We start from the raw sequence: 26,413 nt of genomic DNA, 5'->3' as shown, positions 1-26,413 counted from the left end.
CCCACCCCCCAAAACCACTTGGACTCCTGTAGGAATGGATAGCGTCTGCAAGCATGCAGTCATCATACGTCATCTCTATGGGTCTTTCTCTCTGTCTCTCACTCACACACTGACACACACATACACACACACACACGTATTCACTTAGAGTCCGAGTAAATTTCCAACAAAGGCGTGAATCCATGTTGTTGCGCCCTTGAGGAACTTGCTTAATTAGATTTTCTTTAATTAGCGATCAGCTGTTTAAATATTTATTATGCTAATTATGAGATATGTAACTCACCTTGTATCAGGTTATCTGCTAAGCAACTAAATTATGTCATTTTCCCTCGCTTGGAGCAGCTGCGGTCACTAGCGAACCTTGGTACTTAATAATATAAATAGTGCAGTTTCCTATACAGTATGCATCTGTGTGAGGTAACAGAATGAGGATGAAGGGTAGAATCAGCCTTACAGGTGAACGATACTTTGAGCATTGGCTCTGTCACGTCTCTTCAGCATCAGTTTCCAGCTGATGGCTGATAAACTCTGGGAATGGTATGTGTCTGCAGTGTATCTGAAGTAAGCTAAGTTAAAGTAAGCGAGTTAAAACCTTGGTACATAACAGGAAAATGTCCGATGTGTTTGGGTGCTATTTTCGGGCCTTTTTCTAATAGTGGACTGGAAAGGACAAACAGGGAGTTCCTTTGGTCGGTCTGGCTAAGTGGTGCTGAGATGCATTAGTGCCTTACTGCTGCTAAGTGTACTGGAGAGAAGGCTCAGAGTCCTGTCTGGAGAGGGCCACTTTGCACAGTCCTACCTTGACTTTAGGGTAGAGGAGGGCAACGGGGGCCGTATCTGTTTCTGGTTTTCATGCCAACGTCTGGCCTTAATTACTTAATTAGTCCTAATTTATTTATTTATGCATCAGACATTTTTGCTACATTTCTTGGTAAGCGCATGAATGACAACCAAAGACTGTTTGTGTGTGCCTATATGAAGCGTTTTAATATTATTCAATCTACAAGTGAACCGGTGTTGGTGTGTACAGGCAATTAGCTCATTTGTTCCTTGTAATTGTTGGAAACAAAAACTAAAGACATACAGGCTTACAGAGAAACTTCAATATGGCAGAAAAAATCAACCATCTTGAACAGTCGAAAGATGCTCTGCCAAAACTGCTCACGGTATTTAGTGCTTCATTTGACAACAGTAAATACAGACTTTCTGGTTGGAAAAAAAACACAGACCAGATGGGGTCCCATTATTTAACAAAATCACTAAATATAGATGATCAGCTTGGTGAGTACTTTTGCGTCTGTCCCAAATGCCTGTACAAGCAGTTAAATGCAAACAGATGTGCTTTATTTTTTATTATTTTAGATTGTTTTAGTAAAATAATAGTATAGGTCCTGGTATAATTATGTGCTTTTCTTATTGTTGTATATTCAGACTTGTTTAAAGACTAAATCTGTCAGGCTGTCTATTGTGTCTGTAATATTCTGGCTGTAGGTTTTCTTGCCGACTTTAATTTTTGTTCCCAGTTAATAAATTGAACAAGGCACATTTCATTTTGGCAGCCCTGATATGAGTCATAAAATAGTCCTTCATTAAATGGACACTCGTCTCTACGTTTGTCCTTGAAGGAAAACTAATATCAGAAGGTCACATTTCCAAGTATAATTCCTGTAGGACTTTGGTGAATTAGCACAAGAAAGCATCCAGAAAATCTGGCAACAAAGATATTCCAGCTTATATCTTCTCATGCATAGATACCCAGAGAACACCGTTAGTGTAGGTCATTCAGTGTGTGGCATAATGGGCTAGGAACAGGGCTTTCTAACCAAAACACTGTTATTCAAGGGACGATTCTTTTATTTCGCCATTCAAAGCCTTGGTCCCAGGCTGCGATCAATAATTATGTTCAATTAATTCAGGCGGCTGTGTGCTCAGGGTACTCAGGGAATGAGTTTCACTTTTTCAGAGGGGTGAAGAAGATCTGCAGGGTCGGTCAGATTTACAGGAACACGGTTGTTAAGAAAATGGACTGTAACTCAGCTCACAGGTCATTCCCAGTAGGCAAGTGAGAGAAACAGTTGTATCCTTGAGCAGGGGACCTAACATAATTGCTTTAGTACATATCCAGTAAATGTATTCTATGTAAAATTCTAGCTGTACGAGTCCCTCTGGATAAATTCATTTCTGCTAAATGTGAATGTATTCTGCAAGAGAACGTAATAGTCCCTCCATATACCCCAACAGTCTCATACCTAGAATGGTTTTTCCATTAGAAGGCTCTAGATAACTGAAATTGGTTGAACGTATAACAGAAACTAGTTGCGCAACAAACTAGCAGGTGTAGCATGTAACCTCTGCTAGACAATCTGTTGCTTTGGCTAAAACTGCCTGCCTTTGATCACTTCAGGATGCTAATGGTTTTAACATAACATAACATAATGATGAGAACAGGCCATTCAGCCCAACAATGCTAGCCTCTCTAAATTAGTGCTCTGACTACCTACAGACTAGATAGTATCTAACACCATATCAAGCCTAGTCTTCCCCACAGTTTCTGCCTCTACTACGTGACCTGGCAGGCTATTCCACACATTGACTACTCACTGTGTGAAAAAATGTCTGTATGGAATTTACCTTTTGCTCAGTTCCATTTATGTCACCTATGTTAATTCTTATTTCACCATATACTGGTGGTAATATACACCTTTATTGTGAATACTTTAAATGATGAACTTTTAACTGACCTCTAGTGCAACTTGACATTACTCAGTGCTGGACACTGAACACCCATGCCAGGGTGACGTAAGTCCCCGAATCTGGCTCGTAGCTCTGCTGTGGTACTCCCCAGAGTGCTGCTGCTGGATGGGCGGTGTCAGATTTAGCAGTACGGAAACGCAATGAGTGTAGCGCTCAGTTCTTCCTGGGGAACAGACTGTGCCTCTTGTCTGTGAGAGCAAGTCTCGCGTGCAGGCATTATCTTAGTGCAGGAAGAACTCATGGAAACACCAGGCCAAAAGCCAGAGTAAAGTTTAAGTGCGGAATCAAATTTAGTTGTATCAACTGCAGGGATGAAAATCATTGGAGATTAGTAATGACAGAAAGGATATCCTTCAGCTTAAACTATGGACTCCCTTCATTATGCTCAGTAGTACATGTTGGGCTGGGGGCGGGGTCTAATGCATTCATGGTTACAGTTGCCTAGCCTGAGATCATGATGAAATGAGCTCTTCGCTGTTCTCTTTTTCCTCCTAAATCAGCTACAGGAAGTGACATAGCCCTGCCTGATCTATTGGCCTTCATCACTCATAGGGGCAGAGGAATTATGGAGCTGATTGTACACTTGAACTACTGGGGGCCCTTGTATGGAATAGTGGCACAGTTCATATAGATGTAAGGCCCACAGGACGTCGGCGAAAGGAGGAAGCGTGTAAAAGCGGCATTGGGGCGTGTGGAAGGGGTTGTATTTCACGCCTGCCGGTGTCCTTCGGAGAGAAGCGGAGCTGCTGATCTCAGCAGGAGGCCTTGCGGTCAGGTGATATGGATCAAAATCATAATCCTGACACACCCCACCCTTCCCCCGCACTGCTCACTCTCCATACGGATGGCGGTATTGATAACCGAGGGCTGGTATATGAGCTCTGCGGTTCACAGGAACTTGCCTCTACAACTGGTTCCTCTCAGTTTCAGCAGCTCAAATAGACTCTTCCTTTTGATCAATTTATCCTGAATTATGAACCTACTCTCTGCTGAATAGTAAGCATTTTTATTTCTTGGGGCTGTGTTCATTGCAGTGAGGTACTGCACAGTTTATGAACAAGTGAACAAGCGGACAGGGCTTTAAATCAGCACGTGTAGCCTGTTTTTTACGCTTTTCCCCTAGTTGTTCTCCCCAAATATTGAATGCCCAATCACATATATCAGCACTCTGATTTCTGCCGCCTCCGCTATCGATTTGGGAAACTGCAGACGAGCATGCGCTCTGCTCCGAAGCGTGCAGTGCCAAACGCAGCTTCTTGTCACGTTGCAGCTCCTGAGCCAGGCTCACACAGACATGAGTCAGAAGAAGACACTTCATATGCAGTTTAACAGGCGGCCTTGCGGTTTCCCAGCCGACCAGCGGGGGGGCTGTCATCCCATCTGGCTGAACCCCTCCCATCCCTCTGCGACACTAGAGCCAATTGTGCCTTGCAGGGCTACTGTCCGCAGTTAACACTGGCACGGTCCAAATTCACTTTGGGGCCCATCCACGCACTATGAACCACCCAACAACCCATTACTGTGTCTGTTGAGACTGAGGAAAGCGTACTGCAGCAGTAGGCACTGTGGTCCTAAATCAGTAAATATCTCTTGATTTCATTCATTTTGTGGTTGGTGCTTTTACTTATAGCTCTGGCCTGCTTCAGTGTTCCCCTCTGGTCTTGACAGTTAGTTTTTTTAAATATTATGAATTTCAAGTCACTCTGACAGGAGATGTTAATGTTGATGATGTCTATGATGACATGATTTTAGCCTGTTTTCATCGAAGAGAGCAGGAATACTCAAATCTGTCTGCTGGCTTGCACTGTTCCCCTCTAATCAGGTTACCAGGTGACTGGAATCTCTGGCTAATCAGTGGCATTAATTAGGAATTTACTGATATCCGGCTGAAAAGAAACCCAGCAGTACTTCTGGCCTTGAGGCCTAGAATTTTAGTATCTAGGGAATAGATTCATACGGTATACCTAGATCTGATAGTCCTATGCATTGAAGTAAAGTTTTTTTTTGTTTTGAATACTTGGCCGTCCGGCTTGTTGACTGGGGATTAACAGGCGTTCGTGGTCCTTGCCCTCTGGAATCACCTGGTCCGGAGCCAAGTCTTGTGCGATTTCATACGAGCCGCAACATTCCAACACCGGGATGGGCTTGGCGTGCGTCCGACAGTCCAAACATGGAGCTGTGAGGATGGAATGGCGAAGCTCTGTAGAGGGTGTGGGGGTTCGAACTGGGGCTTAGGGCAACGCATGGAAATCTATACCGCCATCGTCCCTGTGCCATGGTATGTGTGGTACAGGACATCATGCTACACTTCAGAAATACAAATCCCTCAATGTGTAATCCCTGACGTTTTACCCAGCAGATCGGATTGGGCCTACTAATGTTGATGGTAATGATGATGCTGATGCTCATGGTAATTTTATTACTTATTGAGTAGGTCAACTGAGGTCTCAGTTCTCATTTGCAGTGACAACCTGGGCAAGCAGCGTGCGTCAGGGAATCATGGGATTCTGCAGCCAGATGTTGGGAATGATTAGGTTAGGCTAGCTGTAGAGACACAAAAGAGTGCATACTGCTTCATTATAACATAATGCTCATGATTATACGAGGGAACGACACAGCTAGGCATATCATCAGTGCTAAACCATGGTGATTTGCACAGGAGTCTTCCTTCCTGGGATACAAATGGACAACCTTCCAGTGATGGCTTGCTGGGACTGGTGGCCCACCCACTCGTACACACCTGCTGCCCAGAGGCCCCTCCCATTTCTGGGTGAGGGTGAGGGTCGGGGGGTGATCACTGTGGCCACGGCAACAGCAGCACCAAGGGTTGCTTGCGCTTCGGACCCCGAGCCATCTGCCGCTGATATAAATAGCTGCAGCTGAAAGTCAACCCGTTGCAACCCGAGGAAGGCCGCTCGCTTATAGATACGGTGAAATCACTGCGGCTCAGGTTTCCTCCCCTGTCAGAGGAACACGGGCTGGCGCCGGGACTTTAACATTCTCATAGCTGGACCGGGCCTTCTACATTCACTTAACCTCATGGGAGGGGCTTTGATCAAAGGCCAGTTTCTAGGAATTTTTAATGATACCGTCTTTCCCTCCATAGTTTATAAAAGGAAATGTGAGACAATGTGTCTTCTGTGGAATTAAAATCTGTTTTTATTTTCTGTATTTTCTCTTTGATTAAAAAAACAAAAATGTATGTAAAACCATCAAGGCCAATCAGTCAATTACCGTATCTTTTGGGACCAGAGTGGCACTTGGCTAAGGGTATATTGCCACTTCACTTAACGGTTGCCCTAGTGGCCATAACATCAAGTAATGTTGTCCTTGGCCCATAGAAAGTCATATCTCCCAGGTTTTCTTGAAACTGGAACACAATTCTTTTCACATAGTGACTGGTGCTAGGGGTAATAAGCCCAGTGTTCAGCACCTTAAACAGTACTGCTGTGTGATAGCATAGAACCTGATAACTCAAAGAGATGGGTCAAAATGTGGAGTAAAAATCCCCCAAATGAACATACTCTTAGGCTGCCACAGGTGCTGTTGTTTACTCTGTTTGGGGTACTTGTGTCAGACTTGGATCCCGCTCAGTGTTTTTTTGTGCAAGCTCAAGAGCTGACGTTTTGCATTGTGTACCTTAGCCAATTAGGGGGAAGTGGCCACCGGAAAATATGTCTGAAATTTCCTCAGGAAAATTCCTGCGTTGTTGTGTGTTTATTTATTTATAGGTTTATATTTTTGTTTTATTTTCTTCTTTTATCTAGTTTTCTGTCAAAGCTTTGGCCTTGGAGAAATGTTACAGGACCTAATGCAAGCAACAGTAGGAACAGTGTCTGTGAATGCCCTTGTAGAACAGCCTTTAAACGTCAGTGAGAGCGTGACTTATACCCAATATCCACGGTGCCATTTGGGTGCGGCCTCCCTCGGTACATCCTGTTCTCCATCAATGCGGCAGAAGATGGCTGCGGAGTGGAAAACAGAAAAAAAACCTTCATGTGAATTAATCTTCCGTGATTCACTTGTTCGCTCAAGTATTGATTCCTCTTTTTATAAACAGATTTTTTACAATGTGGCTTGTGGAGGAACAGGGCCAGCGGATGAATGAGGTAATGCAGTGATGCGTGTTGTTTTCTTTCTTTTGTTTGGATGGGAAGTCTGTAATGGGTCTCTGTTTTTACTTTCCCCGGCACACCTGCTGGGCTCTTACACTTTCGTGTGTCCAAAGTGAGGGTGATGTCATGCTAGGAATGGGGTAAGAGGTCAGAAGCGCTGTTATTAACACCTCGTTCCTCAACATACGTCTCCACGGCACCCCTGGACATAACACTGCAAAGGAGACATACCCATGATGCATAGCAGTCTTGAGCTAGTCCAAAGATTGTATAGTGGCAGTGTGTGAGTGGAAACCTGCTGCACTGCATTCTGTCACCGGTCTAATTGACAAAGACGGTTTCTTAATTGCTTAATTGTGAATGGTTCATAATGGAAGAGGCTGAGATACAGAAAGAGCGAGGGGGAGAGAAAGAGAGATAGTGGGGGTAAGAGGAGAGGACACATGTAGAAGAGGAGACGGCATGAGAAGAGAGGAGGAGAATAGGAGGTTTCCCCTTTTACTTATCCCTGTTGGTGGGAGGTCTGTTGATGGTGCAGCTGAAATGAGTCAAACTACCATTCATTAGCTGCAATGTTAACGTCTCCTCAGTTCAGGTGGATGGGCACAAACACGGATACAGGCCAACACTGGGTTTATCATACCCTTCCACTTACTCACTAGCTTTTTTATTACAAACCTCAGTGGGCTTATTGGTTTGAATATGTTGCTCTGTGAACCCTGTAATTGCTCTAGCAGAACCAGCAGAACCTGTAAGAGCTGATACACTGTGAACTGTCATGGAGTTTGTCTCTCGAAGTGATGATTATGTCGATAACATGGCATTTTTGATTTCGTTTTTTGACGGTCAAATGACTGTTATGTCGTTGTCTGAGCAGTGGTTGAAATGTTAACCTGTGAGTACATTTACATTATAGTTAAATATATTCATTTGAAAAAGTAACAATATATTTTTGTGTTTATCATCCTTTGCAGTCATTAGCAGCATCTTCAGTAGGCCGTAGTGAATCCTACTGCTTCTGTTCAAGAGTGTGGATGCTTTTCAAACTGGACTCCATGTTTGTGTGGGAGCGCCGGTCCACAGCCGAGTTGATGTAACACTTCTCTGTGACAGCTGTCACAAAGCGAGGAGTAGCGCTGCACTTTCTCCTAAATGTCGAGATTTCGCTTGTGCTGGAAACGGTCTTGTGATAACCCTAAAGCTGCCCCCGGGGGGCTCTCGAAATGAGTGGAACTGTCAACGCTGCCCCCGAGCTAAAATGAGGGGAGACGGACAGATTTGTTGTCTTAACAAGATTGCTGAGATGACGGCGCGCTCTTGCGTTTCTCGCTGAGTGTCAGCGATTCCCCCTGCAGGGCTGCGAATTTTACGCGGCTGTGTAAATTTGCTCAGAGGCCAATGGGATGCGAGGAAGCTCCCGCTGTGTACATAGGCTTTAACTGGAGCAATTACGCTTGGCAAAGCGTGCCATTGACCTGCCTTTGAGGTTTAACCCGAAATGGGGGCGCCGCCACGTCGTTGGCTCGCCCTTCAATGATCCTCTCTCCTCTACCACTGATCACTTTCCTCTCTCCCCATTACTGCTTTAATGCTTTCTTCAGTTCTACTCTTCTGTTGTCTCATTTCTTTCCCCCCGCCCTTCCTTTTCTTCCTCACGCTCCCATGTTTTTTTTCATCCTCTCGTCTCCTTTTCCTGCTCTTTCTATTCCGACCTTTTTTCCTGGCTGATTTCCCTCACTGTCTCACTTCTGGCACTTTTTCCCTTTTTCTCTCCTCTCCATCTCTGTCCTCTTTTTCTCTCATCTCCTGTCTTTATCTCAGTTCATCTATTTCTCTCATCTCCTCTCCTCTCTCGTCCCTTCCTCTACTCTAGTATGTAGCCATTTCTCTCTATCTCTCTCGCTCTCCCACACACACACACACACACACACATAAGCTCTTCCCTGTCCTCTTATGGCTGCTTATTTTTTCCTGCTCCCCTCTCTCATAGCCCTCCTGTCCTCTCCAGAATATGTCCTGTGTTTCTCACAGATCCTTCCTCTCTCCCTCTCTCTCTCTCCTTCAGTGTGCGGCTGTGATCTGGCCCAGGGGGGGTTCTTCGTGCGCCAGGGGGAATACATCTGCACCCTGGACTACCAGAAGCTGTATGGGACTCGCTGCTTCAGCTGCGATGAGTTCATTGAAGGGGAGGTGGTGTCGGCCCTGGGGAAGACCTACCACCCGCGCTGCTTCGTCTGCGCCGTCTGCAAGTAAGGAAGCAGCCACGCTACCCAGGAACCCCTCCGCCCGCCCTGCTCCGTGTCGGTACCCTGCACCTGATTGGTTAGGAAGGCTCTGCTTCATTTTGAACCTGTTGGTGTTGGGAGTCCCTCACTGAACTGAGGGCCACTGGCCTCTAGAATGCATCTCTTGTAAAATGCTACTGCTAGATGCAGTCCTGTGCTTTTATTTTTTTAACTGAAGAGCACAGGCATCCTGTGGGCAAGAATACACAAAAATCCTAACTGTAAAGTCATTACCACTCTCTAGCCTTGTACACATTTATTAAATTGCCGTACCGTCACAGTGGAACAATTAATCCTCACTATATCATATTACGCTCCAACCTCTAACCTTAATTCAATTTTTAAAATGTATATTTCATAAATGGGTGATGCATGATACGCTGAGAGAAGTAAATTGCATTATTCCCCAACACTGATGGTCTCGCACTAGGGAGAGCACATCAAGTTACTTTTTCCCTCTAGGTTGCACGCTTTAGTGAGCTGTGAGGTGGCTCTTCTGTTGCTGTTTTCACAGGTCATATATGCAACAATTACTCTCCATGCTCCTATGGAATAGGAGTCATAAAGTTATGAGGAATAACCTTGGAAATTTGGTTCTAACGGGAGGGGCATTTTGTTGGCTGCATAGAGACTGTTAAATGGGGGGCTCTGTGTTCTTTCTTCCCTGTTCTTGAAAACAGGGAGGTCTGGGGCTGGTAATGGAATTCAGTTTTTGTTATTTTGCGCTGCTGTGCACCGATGCTCAAGATGAGAATGGTGTGCAGGCCTCCCCTGTTCATAGATCCCAGGTATGGAGATCGGATATCACTCCTGGGAATTTCGGTGATTTATGAATCCAAGCCTTCTCTTTGTTTTCCTCATTGTAAGTCACTCTGGATAAGAGCATCAGCTAAATGACTAAAATGTAAAATGTAAAAAAACTACAAGTACAGTGACCATCAGGAAGCTCGTTGTGGAAATATGGAGAAGGAAACCCAGCTCGTTGGTGTCGGCCATGTTTGTTACATCATTAATGTTTAAATCGCTGACGACCCGGACCCCTTCTAATGGCTCAGCTGAGCTCGGAGTGAGAGGGGCGGGGCCGGAGCCTGTGGGAAAGTGGTGTTGTTTACCCGACCTGGGAAGGTAATGGAACCCGAGTGCTTTCAGAGACAGGAATGTTAAGTGTGTGGTCGGGGTTACAGGGCACTTATTTACAGCGCGGTGTTCCCTGTCCCGTTCTGAAGGGCGGGAGTGTAGTTCCCTGGCTGGACTCCCCCCCCCAGCCCCCCCACCAAGTCTGCTGTACACTGGCTGTACCTGTGCAATGGCTACAATGGAGCAACTCGATCACCACATTCACACAAAGATCTTCTTGTTGCTGGCTGAGCCGGTGTTGTGTCTCTCTGTTTCTCCTGTGCTGTTTCTCTTTCACTCTATTTTCTTTCTTTCTTTCTTTCTGTCTCAGTCCTGCCTTTTTCCCCATTTGAGGGTGTTCTTCTCCTCACTTAGACTGAACAGTCATACATCATATTTCATTGCTGACATTTTGTCTGCCTGCATTTGCACGCACCTGTATAAATGGATAGTATGCAAAATGGGGTGCAGCAGTTTGTCTTCCCCATCCGCTCTGCCTGCTGGTGTAGCGAGTGGTGAAATGGCAGCCTGGGCTGCTGTGAAACATGGCTGCCACAGTGGGTGTGCCTGAGTGGATTAGGGATCACTACAGATTGTATCCACCCCACGCTAAACTGAGCGGCTGTGCACGGATACCGTCAGCACTCACCACTAGGGGGCTCTGACTGAAAATGAAGGGCGTCGGAATGGAAGGTGATTCAATCAGCATTCTCACTGAGCTGTGCTATTATCTAATAACCAGCCATCCAACATCAGTGCAGGTTTCTGACAGATACAGGCTGGTGTTAACTACTGAGACCATATCTACTATGTGTAAAAAAAAAAAAAACATCAGAAAATGTATAGCTCTGCTTGGAGGATTACAGCAGAAAATGTTTTAGTCTTGCATAATTAAATCCGGGCCAATTTAAATGTGGGCAGATGAACTAGCTTGTTAGCAAGTTAGAGCAAACTGCAATTACAGTTACTAGTTAGCAAGTATGGGCACGTGTTAGTCTAGTGTTATGAAGTAGCTTGTTTGCGAGTTAGAGTGAGCTACAATTATAGTTAGCAGTTAAAGTCTGCCTGCTTAGCCTTCCCAGGGGTCTGCGGTGCCAGGACTGCATCTCTCACACTTGCCCCCTGCGGTCAGCCAGCAGACGGGCTTAATTGTGATGTCAGAATGACCCTAAGACTCCCAGCGTGTGTGTCAATCTCATAGATGGACGTTGGACTTTCAAATACAAATCCAAATTCAAAAGTAGCCTCTTGTTGGATGTTAATGAGCACCGGCAGTCTGACCTTGAAGTGTCAGTGCTAGTGAGATGGAGACAGACTGAGGGCCAGGGCTGACGCTGCCCACAGCTCTGGAGCTGTTCTGGACATGGTGTTAATTAAAACAGACACGCCAGGGAGACGGGGGGTCTGGGAAACAGGCTGGTCTCAGCAGAGAAAGGGCCTGTCTGTGCGCTACATTTTTTTAGGAGACATTGTCCGTGTGTACACATTGTACATTATAGACTTGATTTGAGCTCATTCACACTGCTTTGTTTTTGCTTATGGGCCTTGCTGATGTAAAACAGCAGAGACTGTGTGCGAGTGTCTGTGTGAATGTCTGTGTGCGTGCGCGTGTGTCTGTGTGTGTGTGTGTGTGTGTGTGTGTGCGTGCATGCGTGCGTGCGCGTGTGTGTGTGTGTGTATCTAATTCAGTTGCCTGAATCCCCCTGAGGCTGGCTGTGACCGTGTGCATATCTCAGCAGAGGGAGCTGACCTTGCTCCTGGGTATTAGACACACATTAGATCATCTACCAAGTCTCGCACCAAAGGATAAGCCAAGATTCCTATGCCATCCTTCGCACACATAACTGTGGGTCTGACAATGCCAGGGGCATCACTGCGCTGAAAAAAATATTCTGTAGGTGGAGGTTGGCTTGTTCACTGTGTGTTAGCTGCAGTGTCATTGTGGACACGCTTATAACTGTTGTTTAAACATGAATAGTGCCTCACCTTAAAATATACTGTTTTGTAGGTATCAGTCTGTTATTAGGCATATGTTATTACTCATTTATTCATATTCCTCCCATCCTTTGAGAACTGTATGGGAAGGGCTACACCACACAGTAGGATTTTGGAAGGAGGGGGGTGGATTCAACATTCAACACAAGATCCAAAAAAATTCAGATTTCCAGTTCCCATGATATAATGGTCAAGACTGATGTGGTAATGCTTATTACAAAATATATAGCCTATAGCATTACTGTCCGTGCTTCATTGCACTGGAAGCAGAACTAAAAGATTTGAGAACTGCCAGTTCTGAGCCATTTTGACCTCATCAGTGGTGGAATGATCTGCCTAGATCATGGTGGGAGGTGATTTTCTTTGTGCAGTACAGTAATATAAACTGTAGCATGACTGCATGGGCTGTGGGCATGACATGATTTCTGTTAAGACTAGAGCCAAAGTAATTTTGACCTTTGTCGGGGGCATCATTACTTTATTCCTGTAAGACAATGGAAAGGTGATTCACAGTCTTTAATGTAGAACCCTGGGAAAGCGGTGCAGTGCTTTATGGAGTCCTGTCTGTGTTTGTGCAGCTCTGTTCTGTGAAATGATGTTTATTTGGGCAGGCACTCTTACTGAAACAGACCTGCTGATTATGAGCAGAGGAACTTCCGAAGGCTGAAGACTGACTGGTCGCTCTGTGTTTGTTGGCAGACAGCCCTTCCCTGCCGGTGACCGGGTGACATTCAACGGGAAGGAGTGCATCTGCCAAAAGTGCACACAACCCCTGCCGTCCGACAGCCCCGCGCCAATCCAGGCCGTCCGCAGTGAGTCCTCTCCCCCTCGCTCTCCCACCCTCACAGAGTCAGAGTTCAGCCCTCTCCCTCTTCAGACTCACACCCTCAAGTGCTATGTCGCTCACTCTGATAGGCAGTCGGCACTGAGTCTTCTCCCTCTTCTGCTTCATGACTCGATCTCACAAGTAGTGCTCTGTAACTCACTCTGATAGGCAGTCAGCATTGAGTCCTCTCCCTGTTCCCCTTCATGACTCACTCCCACAAGTTGTGCACTGTGACTCACTCTCATAGACAGTCAGCATCGAGTCCTCTCCCTCTCCCTGTCCTGCTGCCTGTAGCTCTAGTTCTTTGTCATTTGATGAGTGGAATATGGCCTGGCCATTGCACTTATTGGAATTCTGGTGATCTATGAATCTAGGCCATTTCTTTGCTTGCACTGACTTTAAGTCACTCTGGATAAATGCTTAAATCGTAAATGTAAAATGAAATACTTTTGGTGCGGTGGTATTATTGATCCAACTCAGCCTGAAAATGTACTGACTTCTGTGTGCAGAATATAAATGCTTAATGCCTGCCGGATCTGTCTGTAGTGGTGTGTGTGTGTGTGTGTGTTGGGGAAGGGGGGGCGTTCTATTTGCACTGCTGAGGACCGTGCTCATATAGTCTAGTGCCTTTCCTCCTGCAATCCCTGCACCCCCCGCCACCTTCAGTGTGTCAGCCCTCCCCATGGAGCTAAACGCAGAATGAAGGTCATCAGACAGCAGGTCGCAGCACAAGCCTCCATGTGTGTGGCTGCCTGTGGGAATACCACAGCTTCAATACAGGGACTCAGCCCGGAGGTGGCTTAGTTTTATGCTATCGGGAGAATTCATGTAGTGTGAGATGTAAAAACAGCCTCAAGGTTCATCTGAACAGTAAATTGTATTTCTGATTGGCATATTTAAAGGTAAAGGAGCGTTTTTTTCAAATTAAATTAGAAATCCTCCCAGTTTAAACTCAAAGTACAAATGTATACAGATATGATGTGTTTAACTGAGGGCTGAAGGTTAAAACAGGAGAGGAGGAGATTGGAATGAGAGGTCAAAGTAAGACACCCAGCCCACCCAATGAGAGGAGCTTCAGAGAACCCACAATTACACCCACAGCAGTGCAGCTGAGTACTGGTTGCAGTCGCACATACACACACACACACACACACACACGTGCATACACACACATTCACACACACACGCACACGCATGTACACACATGGACACACACCCACATGCACGCACACACACACATGCGCGTCCACACGCGCACACACACACACACACACACACACACACAGCTGGGCTGAGCGAATAACCACAGAGGAGATAGCGATCACCCACATGGAAGTCAAAAATACTGAGCTGAAAAGGTCAGCTCTGTACTTGCTGCCATTACGGATTCATCAGATTCCTCTCTGCATACAGCACACTCCTCATCTCCCGCCAGAAACACATCCAGGATATGGAAAAATAACACAGTATCCCTCACTGCAGGGGATGGCTGTCTCTGTATCTCCCAAAATCATCAATCTGGGGTGCGGAAGCTCAGAACCCAGCCAAGGTCTACTATTAATGATCTCCTTTTAACAGGATACCTTTCTGAAAGATAGCTAAAGGAAACAGAAGACTAAATGCCATGTATTTAAATACTGTATATTCATGAATGAAGGGAAGAAAGGATGATGAGATGGATGAGGGGGTGGTGAGGTGGATGAAGGGCTGGTGAGATGAATAAAGGGATGATGAGGAGGATGAAGGGATGGTGAGATGAATAAAGGGATGATGAGGAGGATGAATGGATGGTGAGGAGGATGAAGGGGTGGTGAGGTGGATAAAGGGGTGGTGAGGTGGATGAAGGGGTGGCGAGGTGGATGAAGGGGTGGTGAGGTCGATGAAGGGATGTTAAGATGAATAAAGGAATGATGAGGAGAGTGAAGGGATGGTGAGGAGGATGATGGGGTTATGAGGTGGATGGAGGGATGGTGAGGTGGATGAAGGGGTTGTGAGGTGGATGGAGGGATGTTGAGATGAATAAAGGGATGAGGAGGAGGATGAAGGGGTGGTGAGGTGGATAAAGGGGTGGTGTGGTGGATGGAGGGATGGTGAGGTGAATAAAGGGATGATGAGGAAGATGAATGGATGGTGAGGAGGATGAAGGGGTGGTGAGGTGGATGAAGGGGTGGTGAGGTGGATGAAGGGGTTGTGAGGTGTATGAAGGGGTTTTGAGGTGGATGAAGGGGTTGTGAGGTGGATGGAGGGGTTGTGAGGTGGATGAAGGGGTTGTGAGGAGTATGAAGGGGTTGTGAGGTGGATGAAGGGGTTGTGAGGTGGATGAAGGGGTTGTGAGGTGGATGGAGGGGTTGTGAGGTGGATGGAGGGATGGTGAGGTGGATGGAGGGATGGTGAGGCGGATGAAGGGGTTGTGAGGTGGATGGAGGGGTTGTGAGGTGGATGGAGGGATGGTGAGGTGGATGAAGGGGTTGTGAGGTAGATGGAGGGGTGGTGAGGTGGATGAAGGGGTGGTGAGGTGGATGAAGGGGTTGTGAGGAGTATGAAGGGGTTTTGAGGTGGATGGAGGGGTTGTGAGGTGGATGAAGGGGTTGTGAGGAGTATGAAGGGGTTGTGAGGTGGATGAAGGGGTTGTGAGGTGGATGGAGGGGTTGTGAGGTGGATGGGAGGGATGGTGAGGTGGATGGAGGGATGGTGAGGGGATGAAGGGTTGTGAGGTGGATGGAGGGGTTGTGAGGTGGATGGAGGGTGGTGAGGTGGATGAGGGTTGTGAGGTAGATGGAGGGTGTGAGGTGGATGGAGGGTTGTGAGGTGGATGAAGGGTTGTGAGGTGGATGGAGGGTTGTGAGGTGGATGGAGGGGTTGTGAGGTGGATGAAGGGGTTGTGAGGTGGATGGAGGGGTTGTGAGGTGGATGGAGGGGTTGTGAGGTGGATGAAGGGGTTGTGAGGTGGATGGAGGGATGGTGAGGTGGATGAAGGGGTTGTGAGGTGGATGGAGGGGTTGTGAGGGGATGGAGGGGTTGTGAGGTAGATGGAGGATGGTGGGTGGATGAATGGGTGGTGAGGTGATGAAGGGTGGTGAGTGGTGGAGGATGTGAGGTGGATGAAGGGTTGTGAGGTGGATGGAGGGGTGGTGAGGTGGATGGAGGGATGGTGAGGTGGATGAAGGGGTTGTGAGGTGGATGGGATGTGAGGTAGATGGAGGGATGCTGAGGTGGATGGAGGGGTTGTGAGGTGCATGGAGGGGTTGTGAGGTAGATGGAGGGATGGTGAGGCGGACAGATGCCGGTGATTGACAGAGCCCCTCTTTCTCCGCCCCTCAGACTGCTGTGGCTGTGGTAAGGAGTTTAAGAACGAGCAGTCCCTCGTGGCCCTGGACAAGCACTGGCATCTCGGCTGCTTCAAGTGCAAGATCTGCAACAAAGTGCTCAACGCCGAGTACATCAGCAAGTGAGTCACACCCACCCAGTCACTCACTCATAATCATGAATGCACACCAACCAACACTGCCTTTCATAGAGTGATTCTGTGCCACTACTCTATACACTACCATAAGAGACATGATAATGCCACACCACATCACAGTGGTGAGGTCACAGTTATGTCACATGACTGTGGCATGGCACCCCCTACGACAGCCTGGAAATTAATGAGTGTTATTGTGGTGCTCATTGAGGTGTTATTTACTGGTGCTTCAGTGGTGAAGTAATTAGCTGAAGATTGTGGGGCTCCAGGGACCTGAATCAAATCTTAGGGCGACATCAGTAGGTAGATTCTGCTTTTTTCAAGTGTAAATGGTGGATATCAGCCCCCCTCTTTCTAACCCATTGGCACCTGATTCCAAGCCTGATTAAATAGCTACTGCTAATGAAAGAACTGAGGTTTTGTGGGGATCAAATCACAAAGACATCTCATGAATTTAAAGGAAGACGGAGAGGCCCAGTACATCTCTGGTATGAGAGATGTTTTTTTTTTGAGAGATGTTTTTGTTTTTTTGAGGTGTTTTTTTGTTTTTTCTGCAGCTGTTGGAGGGCAGATAGCTATGTGAGGGGGCTGTTTTGAGATATAAGGGGGTGGAATGCTGAGGAAAACAAGGGTTTTGGGGAAGGGAGGTAGAGGAGGCATGATGAAGGCAAACGAAGATGCTGCAGTTGCATTTTGCAGCTCCACCGCTGCATTGATTAAGTGAGCATGTGTCCCTGTCTCAGCTGAGCTACACCTGCTTCCAGCTTCATTACTCACAAGGAAACAGGACAGCTGTGGCTGCTTAAAAACAGGCCAAACTCCCTATGTGTGTGTCTGCATGACTGTCTGTTTTGTGTGTATGTAGGCATTACATTGGCATACAGTATGTGAGTTTATATGTGTATATATGTATATGTGTGTACTCATTTATGTGTGTGCGTGTGTGTCTGTCTATGTTTTGTGTGTGCATGCCAGCATTGCATGTGCAGGTATGCATTTATATGTGTAAATATGTGTATGTGTGTACTCATGTACAGTAAATATGTATGTGTGTAATTGTATAGTATGTATGATTGTGTATGTGTGTGTGTGTGTGTGAGAGAGAGAGAGAGAGAGGTTGTGTGTCTTTCTGCACATGGTGGTCCATAGGGGTGAGTCCACAGTTGTCTCTGTCAAACGCTATCAGAGTCCCTCGGATGCCAGATTACAGACAGGAAGACAGCCTGCACCGATAACAGCGTTATTCAAAACCCTCAATCCCAGCGGCCCAACACATCCCTTCCAATTCAGCCCTGGAGTGTAAATGGAGCACATGTGTCTCCCCTGGACTCATACTGCTCACAACACAACATAACATACCCATAAAAGCACCATGTTTTCCGGTCTGCTTTTACTTTTGTTCTGCAGGACAGAACAGAGCCTGAGTAATTATCGTGGTGTATAGATATTATTCTAATGCAGTCATTTGTAATCATTGGTTTGAATTAGTGAAATGCACCCATGGAGAGACAGCATCCGATATGAAGAGGCAGTACAACATCTTCATTGGGTGATTTCCTGTTCTCACTTGTTCTCTCATTCATTTGCTGCATTAGTTCCTCTTATGCTTTGTCCTGGTTTTTCGGATCTGATGTCACAGTACTTCCATCAGATGTGAAGCTCAGCACAGTAAACCACCTTTAATTTGGGAAGTAAGCAAATGCGCAATTAAGGCCATCGATCAGCTGAGGTTGAGAGGAGTCGTTTCGCTGATCTGGGGCTGGCCTGACACTGCAGTACTGCAGGCAGCACTATTCAGAATTTAAACATTTATAGGGCACGGTTCGACCGCTCTCACACAGGTGTGTATGCGTGTGTGTGTGTGTGAGATGTTTGGATGTAAAATGTGTGCCTGTAGTGGAGGAGCCTGCCATTCAGTGGGGATGTGGCACACAGTATGCTCTTAAGCGGAAAACTGATGGGTCCTCACCTGTGACTCATCTCAAAGGGAGCAGGGGCAAATCCTCAGACACACAGTCAGTGGTTTCTAGGGAACTGGCATTTAGCGGCTGTGCTGTGGTGCTCCAGTTATCAGCTCTCTGATTAAGAGAGGGAGGGAGGTGGGGGAGTGAGGTAGAGGAAGGGAGAGGAAAAGAGGGGTAAGAGAGTTGGAATTGAGGTGGAGTGGCAGAGTGTATGAGGTAGGGGTGGGGGAGAGAAGGTGAATGAAAGAGGCAGAAATATGAGGCGACAATGTGAGTGCGGGCATGGGAATGGGATAACATGGAGGAGGAGGAGGAGAGTGAGAGAGAGAGCGAGTGAGCAAGATTGAGAAACAGAGAGAGAGAAACAGAGGGAGAGCGAGCAGGGGGAAGGCTAGTTTGTGCTAAAGCTTCCTGCTTGGTTGAGCTCACCTAAACCTCTGGTTGTCTTAGTCCTCTGCTTAAAACACTTGTGCTGAAACTGTCAGCAGTGATTACTACTGATATAATTTACCTGATTCTTACAAGGAGGGAAGCGAAGAGCTGTTTAAGACTGGCCCCAACAGGCTTCCATACTTTCACACTGTGGGTCAACTCTTCAGAAGATGTTTGACATGACATTTTGCCTTTGCACACAGAAACTGCTAGCAGTTGTAGTATTGTGCTCACAGAACTCTCCACCTGATTCTTAAGTTACTTACTGAATTACTATAATGTCTTTGTATGACTAATATTTCTGGAAATGTCAAATTTTGCTACAGATGAGTACAGTACCTTGAATATTTTAACATAGTTACCATTGTCAGTTGGGCCTAACCACTTCCTATGGGCCTCTCGTTCTGCAGGGATGGGATCCCCTACTGCGAGGTGGATTACCACGCCATGTACGGGATCCAGTGTGAGAACTGCAAGAAGTACATCACTGGCAAGGTGCTGGAGGTAAGTGGAGGCTGGCTGCCCTCCTGGCCTTACTGTTACATGCAGTGTGTGTTCATTCACCATTAGCATTACACTGAGACTCGACTTACATTAGTTTATATCAGCTTAACTATGCCGCGTTCCCCACCCCGACCATACACTCTCTCACCAAACCGTGTGTTTTCACTACCCACCCCTCACCCATCCACATACACACACACACACATGCACACACACCAAGGTCTCATGTTTTGATCCACCCACCAGCTGTATTTTATGGGAGCTATCTGTGGATCCATGCAGATATCTGATCCAGAACAGGACTCTGCTGTGGTTGTATGAATCAAAGCTGCCATATATCATCTCCAGCCTGTTTACTGTTCTGTACAACCAAGAGATGTGTTGGGTAATGTACATCTGCGGATAGAAGGTATCATTCTCACTACTGAACTCCCCTTCCTCACACACACACACATGCACACACAGACACACACACACGCACACGCACACACACATTCACACACACATGCACACACAGACACACACATGCACACAGATTCGCACACACATGCACACACACAGTCACACACATGCACACAGATTCACACACACAGACACACACATGCACACAGATTCACACACACAGACACACACACGCACACACACACTGAGTGAGACCCTCCACAGAGGAGCAGATCAGAGATCGGCGCCACAGGGAAATGGCTCTGTGAAAGGTCCCGTTCTGCGTCGGGGCGAGCCGAGGGTCATGGGATACTCTCGAGGGAGGCGGAGCCGTACGGGGCCTGGGCGAACGCATTGTGAACCCCCGCGTGAATGGAGGGCAGCCACCGGAAAACAATGCCGCTCTCTGCCTTCTCTCTCCACCTCCCCTCATAAGCTCATATCCAGTTTCCATATTCATAAGGACTCCCGGATGGAATCGGTATGTTTATACTCCGTGGAGGTTTTTTTTATCATTACATCATCCTCTTAAAAAACTGCGGGGCGCATTTTGTCATGCAGAACGCGCGTTGTGTGCCTGCAGCCCGGATTCAGAAACAGCAGCGTGGGGCTCGTTACCTGAAGTTGGTTGATCTCAGGTTCAGGCGAGTCCGTTGCGGTTCCTCAGACGGCGAGAGATTGAGTTACGGAGGGAAAAGGACTGAAGCGGCGCTCGCTGAAGTCACGGGGGAGGACCCGTGCCGGTCCGACTCGCTCTGCCGCGGAACGGTCGTCATGGCAGCGGGAAAATGCCAAGCGCAGGCATGGGCTGGAAATCCTTGATTCAATGGATACCATGCTGGGGAGCTTCCCTGCTATTTAAAGATGTTAATACTTTGTTGTCACATCACAACGCGTTAAACTGAAATGGCCTGGTTGCCGAGTGGCAGCAGTATGTTGTTCTCAGTTAGACACAATGTGCTCGCTGGGCCTCTGTAGCCATTCTTCAATGACATGCCGTAACATTTAACCCAGACGAAGGACACCTGGAACACTTAGAGAGCTTAGAGTGCAGTCTGGGTCACAGAAAGAGGCGGGGTTACAGCTAGGGTGGGGTTGCTAGGAAGCTGCGCTTGTAGGTCATAGTTCTTGAACCTCGTGGATGTCACTGCCGAAAGTGTGTGGGAGGAGTGTGTCCAGGCAGATCAATGTGAAGGTGTGCTTTGAGGGTGTTCGTAAACATTTCACATCATTTTTCACAAGCTTAGCTTGTACAAACAAGATTCTAAGAAAGGCACATTAACAAGCTTTAGCAAGCAGACTGCAGATACCCTATCGACCAGCAGGGGTCGCGAGAGGGTGATGATACACACCTGAACCTGATGTTGATGGTCTGGCATGCTATATTTGTACAGTTTTTCAGTTGAAGTTCACTTCTTAAGCATTGTGGACGGTATTGCAGAGAGTGTGGAGAGGTTCTGTTCCTTTGGAGCAATGCAAAAGCCACAGCCCTGTTAAGGGGAAGACAGGGGAGATGGAGTGCTTGTTCCCTGATTAATCTCGTCTCATAAGACAGTGGGCACTGAGGTCGTGTTCCACGTCAGGGCCACATTGATCCGCAAGCTCAAAGACTCAGCTGAGTGCTTTTAGCCTGTCCCTAATGAGGCTCTTCTCTGAGGTTTCTTTATGAAATCTATTCTCATATTGAGAATTGATCTTTTCACCCACCCCCTGTTGTTATTTGTATGTTAGAGTCTTTATTTACCTGCAGTAATTTCATTTTTTGAACCCACTGGTAAACCAGGGCTCCAGACTCTTTCTTTTTATCACGCATCATAAATATACCTTTTTTTTCAAAATGATGTAGAACTTCGCTAAGTTTTGTCTACCTTTATTAAAGACCCAGTACACCACCCTCCCCCCCCCATTTCCTGCCAGATTTTGTGTGCAGTCGCTGCAATCTTCACACCCGATATAGGAGAGGTGTGTAGACAATGTGTAGACAAGCACACGTTCCCCTCTGAAGCATGTGGTGTCATCAACTGATTCTTTTCACTCAACAGTCCACTAGCTTAGCTCACACAAACAAGAGTCTGAGGAAGACACTTCATGTGCAGCTATGGCAAGCAGACCTCAAACACCCTCTTGACCAGTGGGGGGTGCTAGAGGGTGATGATATGCACGCGGACCCACCCTAACCCTAACCCTGATGTTACCTCAAATTATGCATCATTTACCAGATACGGTCTGCACTGTTTCTAAACATGAGTGCTGGAGGTCTGGCATGTCCTATTTGTATCGATGTTCATTTCAAGTTCACTGATTGGCTGCCCGCAAAACAGTGGCACCTCTGATTGCGAAAATGTTAATGTGGAGTTAATTATGAAATTATTACAGATACATTCGCTTGACAGCGATTAAGACAATTAAGACAATTACAATCATCGTCATCTGTCGTAATCACAACCGTGCAATTAGTATGGCTAAGAAATGACTAGCAATAAGTTGAATAAAATAGGTTTAATAGGGTTGTCACCATACTGTTTTCCTTGGTTATTTATGTGTAGCAATTAAAAATAGTGTCTTTGATTACACAGGGTCTCTAAGAGTGTGCAGCACTGAGATAACTCCCCTTGATAATCATGAGTCTCTATTATTAGCTGGCAGGTGCCAAGGCTAATGTGAAAGAGTGTTGATTCTCCCCTCATGTGCCCTCTGCCCCTCTCTCTCACTATTAGGTTGTGTACAGTCAGGTTGTGGTAAATAACTGCGTTGTTGCACCCTTGTGTTTTGCAGTGTTTTTTTGCCGCACCCAAACCACAGCTTTCTGGTTACACTGTAAATGTGTCCAGATGATGCATATATTTTTTCTTTCCACAAGAAAACTTGTTTTTGCAGAAACATGTGTTAGCAACCTGGAAAAATCATGAGGCACAACTTTCCACAACCAAAAAATATTTTGCTTCCCAGAAACAACTGGTCTACTGAGGTGCAGCTGGTCCTATTCGATATGCCATTCTGCAATTTAACAGGACTTTCCAAACATACATTTATAGTGATTGCTTTTGTCATTGCTTCAAAATAGTAATAAATATTAAACTAAAGACTCGCATGAGGGATTACACACTCTGCGTGTTTCCATTTCACATGAATAATAATCTGTTTCCTGTTATCTGCAGGGGGGAAAGAAGGGATTTAGGGAAACCTTGTTGTCTCTGTACCAGAAGTGTTCCGGTGTGCGTGATAAGCGTGAGGATGCGTGTCATTTATAGTCTTATTCCAGGAAGTAGAATCTGATACTAAACTTCCTGATATCCCACTGTCAGCCTGGACAAATGGCAGATGCCAGAGAGACAAGTTGCTTAGTTCTAGGTAACAAGGCAGCAACTTGGTGATATATTTCTGTCTAGGAGATACGAGCCAAAAACCATGGTGAAAAGAACTATCTTTAACAACAAAGAATGGAGAAGAACATTCTGTCATCCATCCATCATCTATACCCACTCATCCTGGTCAGAGTCGAAGGGGGTGCTAGAGCCTATCCCAGCGTGCATTGGGCGAGGGGCAGGAATACTCCCTGGACAGGCTGCCAATCTATCGCAGGACACACACTCCATTCACTCACACACTTATACCTATGGGCAATTTAGCGTCTCCAATTAGCCTACCTGCGTGTCTGTGCACACGGACATGGGGAGAACATGAAAACTCCACACAGAAAGGCCCAAGCTGTATGATCCCCTACCCCCAACACAGGACCCTCTTGCTGTGAGGTGACAGTGCTACTCGCTGCACCACCGTGCTGCCCTACATTCTGTCATGTAAAAAAGAGAAAGAGAAAAAAGAAAGAGAGCAGCGATCTGTTATCATCCAGGCTTCCGGTTGTTCATCGCTCTCATTTTCCTGGGTCAGGTCTGTTTGAGGCTCCCCTTGTGGCGGCCACTCTCACAGGAGAGATGTGTTCACCATGCGTCTGGTGCAGGCACGAGAGGAGCAAAATGGTTTCCATGGTTTTTAATCATTTTTATTAATAGATTAAATGACTGGAATGGAAGCTAAAATCATTAAAACTCGAGTTTAATCTGTGGCTGTTATAACCAGTGTAAATTTAAGTATATTATTTAAAATTACAGGTTTTTATATTACTTTTTTGTTTACCACTTGAGCTGTCAAATAGCAATAGGAGATTTTGAATTACTGCAGTAACTGTCTATACTTAAAATGAATCATACATTAGCTGTATGGAGTATGGATTCTTTCATACCTGTTAATAGAATAATCCTATAATTCAATTTACTCTACAGAGCGGAGTCTGTATATTTTTATTCAAACCACTGCTAACCACTCCCACTTTTGGGTTCATGAAGCTTCATGTTGCATCATAGTGATCTACCACCAGGCACCAGAGAAGGGGGATTTCTGTGAAGGTTAGATTTTTCCTTTATCAGGGGCACCAGAGAATGTTTCAGTTTAAATATGTATTGGAGTGATAGATGAGGAATTTTGTGATCTGGTGAAATAGCATTTAGCATTTGGATGGGAGATTAATTGAAGATGGGGGATTTGAGGTATCTGGATACACTGTCTTAAGGTAAAGCTTTGTATTCACACTCTGTGAAGAGCTTGGCATTTTAGAGAAAAGGGCACTTCAGATGGCAGAACTTGGGTGATTTGTCACCTAAAGCTTGCATTCCCATTTAAGAACTGCATCCATCATTCAAAGAGGGAGAGAGAGATGGATGAGGAATCCATGGATGAGGGTTTGGCAGCAGGCAGAACCGTGCTATAAATTTGTATAGTTCACTGCTCAGTGCAGCTTCAGTCAATGGGTGAATGATTTGTGTACCTGGGTCAGAGTCTTATTTTTTATCAGTGAAACTCAATCAGTAATAATAAAGAACCTGCCTATAGCTACTCAACATGCTTGTGGTATTATTAAAAAACAAAAAGTCGTAACATTAACAAAGTATTCCTGTTAGCATCTTGGCCCAGAGGTTCCACGTACCTCTATCACCACACATACTGTAGTGCATGGGTTTGGCAGATGAGAGTTTACACTGAACACTAGATTGAGATCAGGTGGTCTGACACAAGAAATCTGTTTTTAATGGTATACTTGGAGATTCATGCACCAGTAAATCCATCATTCATGCATAAGCAGTAAGGTAAATGGAAATATTTTTTAACCTGTGCCACAGTGCCACCCACTGGCTGATCACTGTAAGTATGGCTGCAATATTTCCAGGTCCTTTGTAATGTCTTAACATAAGTCTGCTGAGTTTGAGAAGACAAGAGTGCAAAATTGATTTACAGTCATGGCAAACAAACCAAATGTCATAAATGCACCTATGGTTGCTGGTGGGATATTGGCAGAACGTGAACCACCTTTTTTGTTCACAGATACTCCAATAAATGGAATTAGGTGTTGGGCATTTGATGTGGATTAGAGATCAGAGCTACTGATGGCTCCAGGTTTGAGTGAGAATTACACTGAGCGCTTCTTTCATACACCCGAGGAAGGTAACACAGGTGGACTGCGCACAAGCTAAGAAGCCTTAGATAGGTCCCCATTATGGTGTGTGTGTGTGTGTGTGTTTCTACCCTGTTAAACGAGACGGGTGTATTGTGGGTGTGAACAGCTCTCTCTTTTCTCGCAGGCTGGGGACAAGCACTACCACCCAACCTGCGCCCGCTGCGCCAAATGTGACCAGATGTTCGGAGAGGGAGAGGAGATGTACCTGCAAGGTAAACCACGTGGGCCCTTTTACCCACAATGCACGGGGGGGGGCCAAGACCTCTCTCCTCCGAGTCGCTTTCCCATCCTGCAAACTTGCGCAGTCAGCGATTAGGATAGCTTCAGTGAGTAGGATTAATGAGGGGAATCAGACCGTGATGATGAGCTCGCTGTGTATCCCAGGCCACACACATCACCTGCGGCTGTAATGTAACTGTCCCCAGGGACCGGGCCCCACATGATGGAGGATTTCGGGTTGCACTACTGACTCCATCTCGGCTCAGACAGGGGCTGCAGGCTCTCAGACTGCAGCGTCTGCCTCCGCCAGGCATGTGTGATCAAGTTACCCCTGAACACGGTGTTCAGCCCCACTCCTGCTCATCAGGGAGTCTGCGGACCTCACACACAGGAACATCTGCTACTCCCTCACGACTTTCTCTCTCTCTCTCTCTCTCTCTCTCTCTCTCTCTCCCACTTCATTCTTTTTTATGGTCTTTCTTTGGCTTGCTATTGTTCTGACACTGCCATTCTGTTGATCTCTCTCTTACTCCCTCTCTCCTTTTCTCTTAGTCTGCCTCTGTTTCTGTCTCTCTCACTGCGTGGCTAACGAACTGAATCAACATACACACTGACGAGCTTAGTAATGCAGTAAATCACGTCTACAAAACCCGGATACATAATTTAATGACCTCTAAATTTAATAAAGGGATCGGGCACTGGCGATGTGCAGTGCCTGATTTACCACCCAACTGCTGTCCGCAGTATTTACCCAGACAATTTATTTCCTCCTGGAAGCGACTTGCGG

The 26,413-nt window shown here is 46.3% G+C and overlaps 1 protein-coding gene across 19 annotated transcripts in view; it reads left to right on the top strand.

Annotated features, from left to right (window-relative positions):
* The window catches only part of ablim2 (actin binding LIM protein family, member 2), an 85,562-nt gene that overhangs the window by 29,540 nt on the left and 29,609 nt on the right, over positions 1-26,413 (top strand). For all 19 annotated transcript variants that reach the window (XR_010331256.1, XR_010331250.1, XR_010331246.1 and 16 more), the window contains 5 exons: positions 8,935-9,118; positions 12,965-13,077; positions 16,413-16,539; positions 19,361-19,454; positions 25,532-25,619. Coding sequence is in view for 3 of the 19 variants with exons in the window: in XM_064343622.1 (XP_064199692.1) it covers positions 8,935-9,118; positions 12,965-13,077; positions 16,413-16,539; positions 19,361-19,454; positions 25,532-25,619 (606 nt within the window). In the remaining 16 variants the exon portion in view is untranslated. The remainder of the gene's footprint in view (positions 1-8,934; positions 9,119-12,964; positions 13,078-16,412; positions 16,540-19,360; positions 19,455-25,531; positions 25,620-26,413) is intronic.

The sequence above is a fragment of the Anguilla rostrata genome, chromosome 7, assembly GCF_018555375.3.
Source record: "Anguilla rostrata isolate EN2019 chromosome 7, ASM1855537v3, whole genome shotgun sequence".
Lineage (NCBI taxonomy): Eukaryota > Metazoa > Chordata > Actinopteri > Anguilliformes > Anguillidae > Anguilla > Anguilla rostrata.
This window is presented reverse-complemented; position numbering and strand designations above follow the sequence as displayed.